Raw genomic sequence first — 10,269 nt, 5'->3', positions numbered from 1 at the left:
CGGCAGCGCCGTCGCCCGCTTCTCCCCGTCCCGATTGCACAGTAGCGGCGCCATGCGTGGCGTGGGCTGGCCCAAGGGGCCCTGGGCCGCTGGGCGGAGCTTGAGCCGCTACCTGCGGCGCGTCAGGTCGCCCGGCAACGCGGCGGACGCTGCCGGGATGGCCTCTAAGAGCGGCAAGAAGAAGGAACTCGGGAGTCGCAGTAGCTCCGGGATCCTGGGTGTCTCCGCCAAAGAGTAAGAGCCGCAGGAGGGAACGCGGGATCTCGGCGGGCGGTAACGGCCCCGGGGAAGGGGGAGCTGCCGCCAGCGCGTCCCCGCGAGCCGCCCGCCCGTCCCCGAGTTCAGCCCCGGCTCGCGCGGAGACAGAGGTGCGGATATGGAGGAAGCGATTGTTTGCGATCCCAGGCGTGAAAACAGCCGGTGCGGAGAAAGTTTGCTTGCTTGAGTGGGTGCTTAGTCAAAGTAAGGTCCATAGGCAAGGTAGGGGTTGCTTTGTTTTTGTTTGTTTGTTTTCATTCTTTAAGCTGGATGTTCAGGTTTAGCACAGAGCTGTAGACGGGATGAGTTTGGATCCATGTGGTCCAGCCCCTACTCAAGCAGGGACACCCAGAACAGGGTGCCATGTCTAGGCAGGGTTTGGAGATCACCAAAGAGGAGACTCCAAGCCTCTCTGGGCAGCATGTCCAGTGCTCTGTCACCTGCACAGAGCTTAAGTGCTGCCTGATGGTCAGATGGAGCCTCCTGTGTTCCAGATTGTGCCCACTGCTTCATGTGGAAGTTGTACTTCCTTCCTCCTATGATACTTTTCATGTACCTATTAGGTAATGGAATCCTGGAATGTCAGAATGTTCTTGGACCTTGAGAAGGCCATAGGGCTGAGACCACAGAGTGCACGTAATGTGCAGGTGCTCTCACTGTGATATGTCGTACTGTACATGAGGGATAGAATGTTGGTCACAGCTCATACTGTGAATCATAGCATCACAAAATGATTTGCGCTGGAAGCGACCTTGAAGATCATTGGGCTCCAGGTGCATTCAATGGATGCGTCTGAAGCATTGGAGTTAAGGTAGCAAGCAGACAGAAGAGAGTTTTCACTGAAAGAGTTGTTGGGGTTTAAAAAACTTGAGAACTTTGAATCTGGAAAATAATTCAGAAAATAACAACCTTCATACACGATACTGACTAGAGGAATTAAGCTGAACTTTTCAGGGCAAAATGGCTAATGACGCAGCACGTCAGTTTCACTAAATAAGTGGAAAGTGTAACATTTCTTTCACTACTTTCACTTTTGATCTCTTATCTTATTTCTATGGTTTTTGAAACCTTCTCAGTAAAAACTTTGTAACTGTTCATGCACAGCGCTGTCAGGAATCAGACAAAAGGTGTTTGTGGCACCGATATTTATGTGCTTATGCCCTTTTCTTCCCTTTACTGCCATAAACAAAGGTATCAGATATATCACTTATTTCTCCCTTGAAATCAGCCTTCAGATGCCCCTTTCTTATTTCATATCCATCCACCCAGCCTTTTCAACAGAATATTTTGTTTTGCATGTTCATACTCGTTTCACATTTCACATTCACATTTTGATATCCTTTCTGTTGTGGTGGTCAGCCAGTATCTCTAATTCTCCCCTTTTCCACTCTGCATCCCTTTGCTTAGTAACTCTTTTTTATTTTCTTAGTTTAGCTACAGCCATGCAGCCCTTTGTATTTACTGCTACAAACAGAATATTAAAAAAAAATCAGTCAGTATCTAAGCTGGCAAGAACAGTTCTATTTCCTAGCACAGACAGCAAAAGTAGTGTTTTCCTGCCTTGCACTGTGTGTGAAACTGATTGGCTGTCATCCAAAATATTTTGTCCCCTAATAGCCATATTTACAGTAAGATATTTTTTTCTTTGAGGTTATAAATATATGTAATATTTGTATAGTAAAATGATTAATTCTCATTCATACAAAATAACTGGTAAAAGAATCAGTCATATGAAATGATTTATTTGTATTAGAATATCTAGAACAGTATCTATTTTTCTTTATTACACTGTTGTGTAAGACTTTATTAAACAAGACCACAATGAGATTACAAAATCCTTTTCCCTTTGTCAGGTTGAGACTAGAGAATATCTGATTACAATTGGGTTGAATGGCATTAAGTTTTATAGAAACACCTTTGAAGTGTGAATAGGAGAAATGTTCACAAAATATTTAAAATCTCTTGTTGGACCTAATAGGCAATAGACATGCTTCATCTCACTCTGCAATTATCAGGTAATTGTAATGGAGCTAATGTCTTGCCAGTGTTAATTTAGTGTTAGTACAGGAGTATATACTCATTTCACTGGGACTGTTTTACACAGGGAGGAGTAGCTTGAACATGTCCTAGTGGTTGTTTAGTGATGAATTAGTAGACTATAGAAGAAGTTAGAATCGCTTGATTGTAATGTGGAACCTTTACAACACAGAATATATAGCTTGTACTAAGTTTTTTTCATCAAGCCTGTAATTTCAGTTTAAACTATATCATGTTTTATTGTGCTTATTTGTTCTGCTGTTGTGCTCTTTCCAGCTAGAGCAAGTCTTGGCACTAAAATTTTGGATGTTATAGCAGTTCTAGTATTGGTTTCCCGACTAACCTATCCCTGCTCAGTTTTTATCATCCTGAAATATCAGTCAGGTCTTTTGGATGGATGGATTATAAAGTATTGTTTTAGGGCACTACGTGTCTGGCCAAGAGTGGTGTATGGGAACTATGTTCAGTCACGGCCTGAACCTCTGATTGATCACCTGAGGCGAGCCATGAGTCAGCCAGAGGAGCACAGGTGAAGGCAATTGGGCTCCTAGACCTATTTAAGAGCTGGCTGCCAGTGGGGAAGGATCTTGTCTGGAGATCCCTCGTTCTGGTGTTTTGTGGTGAGCCCAACTAAGGGTAACCCTTCCATTTATTCTCTTTTGTTATCGTAGTCCACTTTGCCTAACTCTCTTGTTTATATTGTGATTGTAACATCTTGATATCCATTGATTATACATTGTGATTGTAACATCTTGATATCCATTGATTATACAAGCGGTAAACTACAAAATAAATCTTGTTTGTGACGTTGGGAAAATTTTTCTTCAGGATCTCTTGAACTATAGGTAATGAGTCAAGAAAAGCTAGTAATGAAAGTTGTTCTAAATTTTGGCCTAAGCTTTTTGTCTTAAACATTTTACAAGAAAAGTAGCCTCATTTACTTCTGAAATCGCAGATTCTACTGCTATGAAACATTTGAAAACTAAACCTGAAGTCTAGCCTTGCTTTACTTTTAATACTATTGTTTTGTGTGCTCTGTAAACTGTAAGTGCATTTTAAGCTGATTGTAGGCTGTATACTGTCTTCACATTGTTGAAAACATCTTTGTATTCTATTCAAAGAGGTGAGTGAGGGTCTGGTCTTGTTAAAATCAGTGGAAGTTGGGAGTTGAACACAGCAGGGCTTAAAGTTTACCTGAGAATGCTTAAGATACCTTGAATAGCCTTTCTTCTTGTTTTTGTAACAAGGTAAGTTCCTCTGTTTCCCAGATGGGAATTTGTACCCAAAGCCCACCAACAAAAAGATATTTTGGCATTCTCAGTCCGTTTGAAATGGCTGAAATATTGGAATCTCTTTTTCTCCTGTAGTCATGCTGTAAGCAAACGGGTCTCCAAACTTTTTTGGTTGCACATCACTATTTGCAAATAATTTTGAGTACACTTCCCTCAGAATAGCTTATTTATATATTTATAAGGCACATACATGCAGTACTCAACTTCCTGTACTTTCTACATTGTTTGCAAACCCTAGTTTGCAGTGCACTGCTGTAAGCCACAAAATTCCCATGGAGATATCAGGCAAGCAGGCAGATGTGCATTTTGAACTGCAGTCTGTTAACAGAGAGCTTTTTGTTTGGATCAGCGTTTGGTCAAAACATAGAACTGTAGACTGTGATTTGTGCAAAATGGAAGCAACATTTTATTTGTCAGTATTCACTTTGCTTCTAGAATGCTTTCCCCTTTGCCACAGGATTTGTGCATGCGAGATGCCAGAATTATGGGAATGCTACTGATAGCAGACAGGTTGACAGATCCATGATGGATCTTCACGTGGAAGTAGATTGTGTGCAGTAAAGAATATCTGTGTTACAGTACAGATATGCTGTAGATCTGTGTCACTGTTGTTTAATAAAAATTAAAAAAATCACTAGAGCTGATTCTGCAGCAATCCACCCCGAGACAAAATGATTTAGTGCTATTATTATTTTGGTAAATAGTATTATTTGGTAAAAGTTGCTGAACACGGGTAATACAACTGTTCTGGGTAACCCTATGACTTAATCCTCACTTTGTTTGCAATCCCTGTGATGGAGGGATTGATCTGTTCCCTTAGATAATGATTTTCTGCTAAAGGTAGGCTAGTGGTAGTAATGATTGTGAATATTTTATTAACGGCAGCTTACCAAGTCTTTTTAGTGGGCTGGGAGGGTTAAAAGAAAATATTTTTATGCATATACTATGGGATTGGAGCTGCTGCAGTTGGACATATGGCAGTTGCTTAATAGCTATTTCCTTGACATCTGTTCATGTGGCTTCTGTTACTAACCTTGTTCAGCACAGTTCTGTACACCTTCTAGCGTACAAATTTTACGTAAGTCTATTTATGAGAACTTCAGGAATGTTGCTATCCATGTATCAGACAAAGAAATGAAAGACCGCATGCTGCCTGAGAGAATGTTGTCCCGTAAGTTCACTGCTCTTTGTAATTGTGAGGTAGGTTTTCCCTTAAGATCTGTTTTATTTCTGAGCACATCTTGCAGTTGCAGGCATAAAAATGTCAAAAGTATTTTGTCTTTTCTGAAATATTGTCTTCCTTCTAGCAAATTGAGTTTGTTTTCATGTGTCTACAAATCACTGAAATATTGAACAGAACTGTCAGTAGTATGAAAAAAGAAAGAAGGTTAATAGTTTTTGAAAATAATGTTTTTAAAATTGCTAAGAACTGTCAGTGGTTACTGCCAGGAACGATAGTGTTATAATAATAACTTTTACAGATAAATTAGTGCAGAAGCCCTCTGAGAGTAGTGTGTACACATATCTGGACAAAGAATTTTGATTATCTTAAAATTACTTAAATGGATTTCTAGTGAGATCAGATTTCTTTTTTTTTTTTTTTTTTTCCCCATAAATGCTTGCAGTAGTCAGCACAGTATGTACTGTGGAAAATCAATTCATATTGTTGGCACTTTTTGTTTTGGTGTTGGAAGGGGAGCTTGGAAGCATAGGGAGAAGATATGAAGTTTCCTTTATACTCAATAAGCCAGACTTCACTTAAGTCTATTCTCAGGATGCTCCATTGGGCATCCCTTCATTACTGCTCTCTAATTAGGTAACAGTTCTCTTCAGGACCTAGGCAGATTTAGAGATGACAGGCTGAAGAGCTGAAAAGAACAGCTGTCATTAAAGATTTTCTTAATTGCATCATTAGAGGCTACTGAGAATCTGATCTTTCCCAGGTTTCAACAGTTATAGTGATTCAGTGGATTGATGTCTTTGTCAGCACTGAAGATTCTGGCTTGTAACAATGATAATGAATTAAAATGCTTTGTAAATGAATTTGATGAAACTCTTATGCCATTGAGCCCAATTTTCTGAATTAAGCCTGAGTCATCAGCATCTGCCAGAACAAAGAAAAATCTGAATTAGGGTTTGGGTTATCAGAGACAAAAGTGAGTATTAAATGATCAGTGCCAAGATAGGGGAGTAGGTTAGGGATAATTGTAGCACAGGCATGATTTCCCAGTGTGCAGACAAAGCTCACAGTGGCATTAGAAATTTTATTAGGTAGAGCAGCAGCCAAAAGCATTATTAACTGCCAGTGGGTTCTTCAGCACCTGTTGGGACCAGCTGGGTCCCAGATTGGCTGGAAGAAATTATTCTTGTTTAGCTATGTACCTGACTGCCTTAAGTAGCAGGTAGCTGCACTGATGTTGTGCAATGGATTACTGCACCAAAGCCTGGGATTACCTCATATTTTCTATTAAGATTGAAGGTTGAGACAGTAAGAACACGAAAAATAGCTCTACTGCTAATTCATATTTGAGTTCCTGAAGGCCTAGGATAAAAAGTCAGCAAAAGCACAGTGCTGCAATTTTATCCATTGCCAGTATATGTTCCTCAGGTAAGTATCCATAAGATAAATTGCAGCAGTGGTTCAGAGAATATAGTCTGAACAGATGATTTAAAAAAAAAAATTTTTTTTTAAATTTCTTTATTTTGGTTTGGGGAGAGGGCTCCACTAGATTAACTGAAGCTTAAGAATGGGAAGAACTGTCCTGTGGATAAGTACGTGATGATTGAACTTGAAGCTGCTTTTAGTGTTGCATTGGAATGCTACTGCTGGTTAATATAAATGTAATACGTGCTAAAAATCTGCGTGGAATGAGTCTATGAAAATTACATATACTAAATATTATTGAATGCATTGCAACCATAACTAGTTCAGAAAGTGTCTGAACTAAAAATGATTGGAGACTGTCAAAGTATTTGAGAAATATATTTCATGTGCCTTTATGCTCTCCTAGAGGTTTTCAGTTTTTTGTATTGCTTGAGATGGTATCAGGCTATTGTTTACACTTATTCTCAGTACTCCATTTTTGTAGCATTGTGACACATTTTGTGGTGAGAGGAGATTGTTATAGTAGTTTAAACTGTTTAAATTTGTTTGTACATGTTTACGCATGCTTTTGACCTAGCATGAGCCTCAGTCAGAGATCACGTAATTCTAGAGCCATAGAAAGGCCTGAGTTGGAAGGGACTTTAAAAATCACCCAGTTTCAATGCACCTGCCATGGGCAGGATGGCCACCCACCACATGAGGCTGCCCAGGGTCCCATCCAACATCCAACCTAGTCTTGAGCACCTCCAGGGGTGGGGCATCTACACCTTCTCTGTGCATCCTGTTCTAGCGCCTCACCACCCTGTGAGCAGAAAAATTTCTTCCTAAAATCTGATCACAGAACTGTACAGGTTGGAAGGGACCCATTGGATCAGTTCATCCCCCCTACTAAGCAGGTTCCCTACTGTAGGTTGCTCAGGAAAGTGTCCCGATGGGTTTGGAATATCTCCAGAGAAAGAGACTCCATAGTCTCCCTAGGGAGCCTGTTCCAGTTATCTGTAACCCACAGTCTTCCCTATTTTAGCTTAAAACCATTCCTCCTTCTTCTGTCACTATCAGACCATGTAAAAAGTCCTGTTTGTAAGCTCCCTTCAAGTACTGGAAGGCCACAATGAGATCTCCCAGAGCTTGTTCTTCTCCAAGCTGAAAAGCCTTTCTTCCCAGGAGAATTGCTCCAGCCCTCTGATCTTATTTGTGGCCCTTCTTTAGATTCACTCCAACAACTATGTATGCTTCTTGTGCTGGAGGCTCCAGGCCCAGGTGCAATAATCCAGGTGGAACCTCATGGGAGCAGCAATGCTGGCCACCCCTCTTTTGATGCAGCCCAGAACACCGTTGGCCTTCCAGGTTGCAAGAGCTGGCTCATGTCCAACTTTTTGTCTATCTGGACCTCCAGATAATCTACAGCAGGGCTGCTCTCAAGTTCTTCTTCTCAAATCCTGTACACTTATCTGGGTTTGTCCTGACCCAAGTGTAACACCTTGCATTTGGCCTTGTTGATCTCATTAAGTTCACACGGACCCAGTTTTCAAGCTTGTCTTGGTCCCTCCAGATGGTATCCATTTCTTCTGTCATACCAGCTGCCTCACTCAGCTTGGTGTTATCCACAAACTTGATGAAAGTGTACTTGATCCCGCAGGGATGAATATGGCTTGGTGATTTCTAATTATGTTCTGCTAGAGGCTTAAAGCGTGGCTAAAATTTCAGACAAAAGGTGCTGAGGATATACTGTGATGTAACCCAGCGGTGACTCAGCACCACACATTCATTTGCTCACTCCCACCCCTTTCCAGTGAGATGGCAGTGAGAATAAAAAAAGACAAAGTAGAACATGTGGGCTGTGATAAAACTATATACTAAGTTAGAGAAAGGTAAAGGCAAAAATATATATGTGAATTCTGTTTTCTGTTTGGGCCCTTTGCTGAGAATGTCCTTGGCTCTGTGTGGCGCTGTTTAGCGGCAATGATAAACATAGGTGTGTTATCAACATTGTTTTGTCCCTAAAACCAAAGCATAGCTTCAAACCAGGCACTGTGAAGAGAAAGCAATTCTGTCCCAGCTGAAACTAAGACAGGGTACTAGTCCAGTTTATTTCCAGTGCTCTACATTTGCTTTTTTTTGGATTAGTCATATCTATTTAAGGGTTAATTCTACCATATTTGTTGGAATTGGGCTGCCATTAAAAATAGTTTTGAGGTTATGATTATAACAAATAATGTTTGAGCTGTAGTTTATCTTGGGCTGTAACAGCTGTTCATTTCCAATGTGCAGCTAGTTTCCTGATTATTCTGAGGAATAGGTGTTTTGAGATCATAATCTCATTTAGTATTCTGTTAATTGCAATCACTCCTAAGATGGACAGAATTCTTTTGTTTTGAATGGCTGTCCAGAGCCTTTTGGAGGGGCTTGTTTTATTATTGACTAACCAATGTGACAAGGAGCTTCTTGTTCTCTCAAATAACTTAGAAGCAATTTAAATCTGTAGTGGGCTTGACTTTGCATTGCCGAGCCAATGAGCAGAAATGTCTCTGTAAATTGAATTTTAACTATCTGAAACAAAGAGCAAAGCACACCACCATGTACTTGCTTACTTTTCCTAGACATAGAAACGTTACTGGGTAAATACAAGGGCTACTCCAGAAGTAATGCAGTCTACTTTTTTTTACTGGCTTACAACATCAGAGGGAAATGGTGGTATGGCAGTAGAGGTTGAACCTTCCCACCGATGTTTGATTACATGTTGTTGCTGTGCGACAGATGGCAGCAGAGGGGCAGTCTGACACAATGACATCTGATATGGAAGTGCATATGAAGCAAAAGGTGTGTCACTGAATTCCTCCACGTGGAAATAATGGCACCCACTGACGTTCATCAAAGCTTGCTGAAAATTTCTGGAGACCAAACAGCGTGCGAAGTGAGATGGTTAGTGGTGCATTTCGGCAGTGGCAGTAGTGGGCCACCTCTGCTGGTGCACATTTTAATGAGAATGGCATGCAGATTCTTGTTCATTGATAGAAAAAAAAATGCATTGCTAATGGTGTTGAAAAATAATGTTTTGTAGGTGAGAGTTTGCCTATGTAATAGTGTTATATATCTCTTCGTATCTGTTTTCCATGGAAATATATAGGAGGCATTACTTTCAGAGCAATTTGCGCGCATCATGATCTTCTCAATCAATTCAATTCAATTTCAGTTCAATTTGGGTGAAATTGCTTGGCTTGTGAATGTTCTTGAGAAGTTATTCATTGCATCAGTGTGCATCTGAATACCCTTACTTCATTAATATGAAATTGTAATCCAACCAAAAATAGAGGTATTTCTGGAGAATGTGGTGTTGTGATAGAGCATAAAGCATCCGCTTTCCATTTATTGTCTTTTATTGTGTATCTTATTGTATTTGTGAATAACTCTCACTTCTGTAGCCAGTATTTTTACTATTCTCAGAAGTACAGTGAAATACACCTAGAATTTTCTGAGTTAATATTTTCTGTCCAAGAAGATGGAGAGCTTGCTTGAAATATTCTATTGTTTGAAATATTTCAGTGTATACTCTGTATAATGGATCTTTGCCTAATTTTTATTTGTGTAGTCAATTTCTTAATGCAATTCTTTATCTGCTACCTATAACTTTGCATAGTTTCATGCTTTGTGATAGAAAAATGCATTCTTTCCAAAGTAAGTATGATAAACTTATTAAAATAGCATAGAAGCAAACCAATATGTTGAATTTGCGATTAGGTTACATTTTAATTAGAAGAATATGTATTCATATTGGTTTTTGTTGTTAATTCTAATTAAAACAATGAACTCCTTGAGAGCTCAGTCTGCTGCAATCTGTAGCCTTCAAATTTCATAGACTCACACACAAGAAAATATTCAGTAATTTATCAGTGGCGATGTCACAATAAATGCTGTACTCCCTGTTGGTCTTAGATTTACAGGGTTTTTTGTTTGTTTTTCTCTGTAACTCAGAGCAATCTTGCAGGAAACATCTTTATGCAGAAGAACAGTATAGCAGAAAGAAAAAAATAGTAATAGCTGTGCTTTGGCACTGGAAAACATTCCTGAAATAACCTG

The 10,269-nt window shown here is 39.9% G+C and overlaps 1 protein-coding gene across 4 annotated transcripts in view; it reads left to right on the top strand.

Annotated features, from left to right (window-relative positions):
- ADGB (androglobin) overlaps positions 1-10,269 on the top strand; it is a 73,981-nt gene continuing 63,712 nt past the window's right edge. The window contains exons 1-2 of one of the 4 annotated variants that reach the window (XM_048936745.1): positions 2,896-2,931; positions 8,950-9,114. In XM_048936745.1, coding sequence (XP_048792702.1) covers positions 9,044-9,114 — 71 coding nt within the window. In that variant the 5' untranslated portion in view covers positions 2,896-2,931; positions 8,950-9,043. Of the gene's footprint in view, positions 235-341; positions 421-2,895; positions 2,932-8,949; positions 9,115-10,269 lie in introns of those variants that run through there. The other 3 variants (XM_048936744.1, XM_048936743.1, XM_048936747.1) reach the window with 3 other exon arrangements.

This window comes from Lagopus muta, chromosome 2, assembly GCF_023343835.1.
Source record: "Lagopus muta isolate bLagMut1 chromosome 2, bLagMut1 primary, whole genome shotgun sequence".
NCBI classification, from domain to species: Eukaryota; Metazoa; Chordata; class Aves; order Galliformes; family Phasianidae; genus Lagopus; species Lagopus muta.
This window is presented reverse-complemented; position numbering and strand designations above follow the sequence as displayed.